A 3,796-nucleotide genomic window follows, 5' to 3' on the forward strand; every position below is an offset into this window, starting at 1 on the left:
CTAAACACTGACACCGTGGAGTTCACGGAGAATAGGCATAAATAAATACCGCCAACGCTAGCATGATATGTTCAAGGTCATTTGTTCAGATTAACACATGTAAGGGAGAATAAGCACACCATAAACATAACAAAAGACCATAATAAGAATCACATAAGCGGAATTACAAAATAACATAATACAATCATAATAATAATAATAATCATCATAATAATAACTATATTCATATAGCACCTTTCTAAATCAAATGTTTTCTGAAAGCTTCAATAATTGAATACAAAATGCTATTTGCTTTGTCCATAGGTCCAAAAGGAGTCATCAATGACTGGAGGAGATTTAAGTTGGAAAGTATGGACCAGGAAAACCTGCCTCCTGCAAAAAGGGAACTGCTGAGACAAATGTCATCCCCGGGCAAGCCAAAGGATGACTCCAGAGGAAACCTTAACCGCAAGGTAAAACCAAACAGACCACAGCAAAGATGGCAAACTTTTACTTTGAAAGGCAGCAATTGCTTTTGATTGAGAAGGAAGTCTGGTGAAAGTTTCTTGGAGTTGTTTTAAAAAAATCTTGCCTTAATGAACGAATGAATGTATCTAACCATTAAACTAAATGGCAAATAATTCGATTCCTAGTCAATATAAATTGTCACAATTATTTTAATGTAATTTTTTCAGATGAGTGTTCAAGAGTATGAACTGCTCAAGGAGGAAGATGAGGGATGTCTAAAGAAATACAGAAAACGGTGCATGCAGGAGATGCATGATAAACTCAGCTTTGGGCCCAAGTTTGAAGGTGTGCATGACCTGGACAGTGGAGAAGCCTTCCTAGAAGTCATAGAGAAGGAGCATTACAGCACAGTGGTGGTTGTCCACATTTACAATGTTGGGGTCAAAGGTTGTGAGGAGCTCAACAACTGCCTTGACTGCCTGGCCACTGAGTACCCCACGGTAAAGTTCTGCAGGATTGATGCTGTCGCATCCGGTGCTGCAGAGCGGTTCTCGGATGAGGTTTTGCCTACATTGCTGGTGTACAAGGCTGGAGAACTACTCGGGAACTTCCTGGCCTGCACGCAGCACCTAAATGAGGAGTTCTTCGCCACTGATGTGGAGGCCTTCCTCAACAGCTATGGCCTGCTGCCAGAGAAAGAGCTGCCTGGTATGGAAGATGAAGAAGAAAATGATGTAGAGTAAAGAAAGAGTTTGGCTGTGGAGGAAAAAGGAAGCTGGATAGAGATGAAAGACAATTAATGACAAGTTATTCTTTTTGGCTACAGCAAATAGAAAAACCCTACCATCTCCACTAGCTCACTAGTGTTTGAGGATTGTTCTCTAAAGGAGAAATTTTACATCCAGTTGGTGAAAAAACCTTGATGTTCCAGATATGGGTGCTCTCATATATGGGCCGGGGTTACAGTAAGGTGAGGAGCATTTATTTATTTATAAAAATATATCACAAATCCCCACCACCACGAAAGCCAAAACCTGCTGATGTAATTTTAAATAATTCCAATGTATTATTTTGTAATGATAGAAACTATTATATACTGTATGTACTTTTTTGTAGCATTTTATTAGGTTGATCTGTACAAGTTATTTATAAATCCAGGGTTCGTACGTAAGTGACATCTTCAAATGTGATACAATATTTAAACACATATACACTTAGGTTGTTGTTTTTTTTGCCAAAATGAAAAAAAAAACTTTAAAGAGCTAAACAGAACAGAAACTCTTAAGACTCAAGAGGCCAAAGCACTCTGGATGTAAAAACTTGTGTAAACATGTCTTCCATCTGTCAGTAAGCCAATGTGGTGGGAGGTGCATATTGCGTCTGGAAAAAAACATCCATGAGACTTTGGTATTTTAATGGTATTACCATCAGTGAAACGTCATCCCTGAGGAGTACGTCCATTTCTTAGTCTTATATTGTGAAAGTCTGGGAGAAAGTCATGGAAATATGCATAAAGTAAACTAACGGTTCTCTTAGTGTGATATGAATCAACCAACAATTCCTCAACGGTGATCAGTATCATCTTCATCATATGTGATCTTACTGAGGATGTGGTTACTAAACTGTGTACTGTAATATGATGAAACATAGCTGAAAATACATGTTAATAATAATAATAATAAAATCACATAAAATAGTGAATTTTGTATTGCATTTTATTGATTTATGATACTAGAAGGTGTGACAACAAGACTCCAGGAAGTTTATGAAGTCAAGGAAGTCAAGGAAGTAGCCAGAACTTGTAATTTTTACACTTTTTTTGAGCTATAAGGATGCTTATTTCACCTTGGACAGAGCCAGGCTAGCTGTTCCCCCCCTAGTTTCCAGTGTTTGTGCTAAGCTAAGATAACCAGCTAGCAGCTTATGAGAGTGGTATCAGTCTTTTCATGTCACGCTTGGCAAGAAAACAAATAAGCACATTTCCCAAATTCTGAAATATTCCTTCCCTGTAGTTCCTTCTTACGGACTGAGCACTGCAAAATTCAAAGGAAGGGGTCCTTACTCAACCCCTCTGTTTTTAAGGGCCTGTCTTATACTTCGATACAACTAAAGTCCCAAAATGTGACTGAATCTCAAGTTTAAACCTAATCTTCTTTATTTAATATTTCTTTATAAGAACCATACAAAAAAACTCTCAAATTGCACCTTTACTTTTTGCAAGAAATCATCCCATCTCAATTCAAAACAAAGGCACCAAGCTCAGGAAATGGCAGGCATGCAGTGTTACATACCACTGCAGAGGACTTCACTCTTCTCTCCTGTTGAAGCAGGCTGCCGCAAGCTAAGTAACCTCATCTGCTAGTTTTGTAACTTAGACTTGACTCCCCTGTGACCCCACTGAGCTACAGGCATGCCAAAACCACAACATAAAAGCTGGGTTAATATTTTTAAGTAAAGACTTGCCATACTAACCCACAATTTGATATGTTGTGAATTAAATGAACCTGCCAAATACCTGTACAAACTGACAAACACATTACAACACAAGCACATCTACTGCTGCTGCAGGAAACAGAGATTTGTAACAAAGGCAGATCATTGGCTCTAATCAATTCTTATAGAAGGTATATGAACACTTTTATATTATCTATATAGAGCCAGTTCAACTTTTTTCTTTTTTTTTTAAAACTTGATGAGCCACAACTTGACTTGACTTGACAGGAAGTCCCAACAAGCTGTTTAGTTGTTGGTTTGTTTTGCTTTTTATTCTCTTCAGCTGAATTAACAGTCATAGTGATTGTTAATGTGATGATTCAGCCTCACTTTAACCAAGCTTAAAATATTCAGAATATCAGATATCAGCATATAGCAGCTTCATCACGTAGTATTATTTGATGATGCCCAGTGCAGACATTTAGATAATCAGGCCAATCCTCTTACAGGATTAAAGTTGTAGCTTTAGTAGTAGTGGTACTGAGTGTTTTTACACCTGTTTAGGTCCAAAGGCAAAAAAAAAATAAAATCTCAATTCCCCTGTTAAATTGAGTAATATGGGGTTATACACAATATTCCAGCATTCCAAGGTGCCTACTTTTATGTGGTTTCATGTAAGCAAGTTCCAATAATCTCTGATTTATTGCCTGTAAAGGGGTACTTGATTTCTAATTACTCAAAACGCAAGAGATAGTGAACTGTGACACGCTAACACAATGCCTGTCTTTCCACATTACCACATCTGGCATGGCTTGCATAGCCTCTAGCTGGTAACTCTTCATTTGCACACAGTAGCGTGTCTAAGATTTATCAAAACCTTTCCTGATACCTCCCACAAGAGTTTTCTGAGAACGAG

At 37.9% G+C, this 3,796-nt stretch overlaps 1 protein-coding gene across 1 annotated transcript; it reads left to right on the forward strand.

Moving 5' to 3' along the window:
• Positions 1-304: 304 nt before the first annotated feature.
• Positions 305-2,042, forward strand: pdcb (phosducin b). The gene is made up of 2 exons (XM_035654124.1): positions 305-452; positions 675-2,042. The coding sequence occupies exons 1-2, from the start codon at positions 351-353 to the stop codon at positions 1,188-1,190; spliced, it is 618 nt and encodes a 205-aa protein (XP_035510017.1). The 5' UTR covers positions 305-350; the 3' UTR covers positions 1,191-2,042.
• The last annotated feature ends 1,754 nt before the right edge of the window (positions 2,043-3,796 follow it).

Source organism: Morone saxatilis, unplaced genomic scaffold (genome assembly GCF_004916995.1).
Source record: "Morone saxatilis isolate NCDOM2014 unplaced genomic scaffold, NCSU_SB_2.0 Contig12, whole genome shotgun sequence".
Classification (NCBI taxonomy): domain Eukaryota; kingdom Metazoa; phylum Chordata; class Actinopteri; family Moronidae; genus Morone; species Morone saxatilis.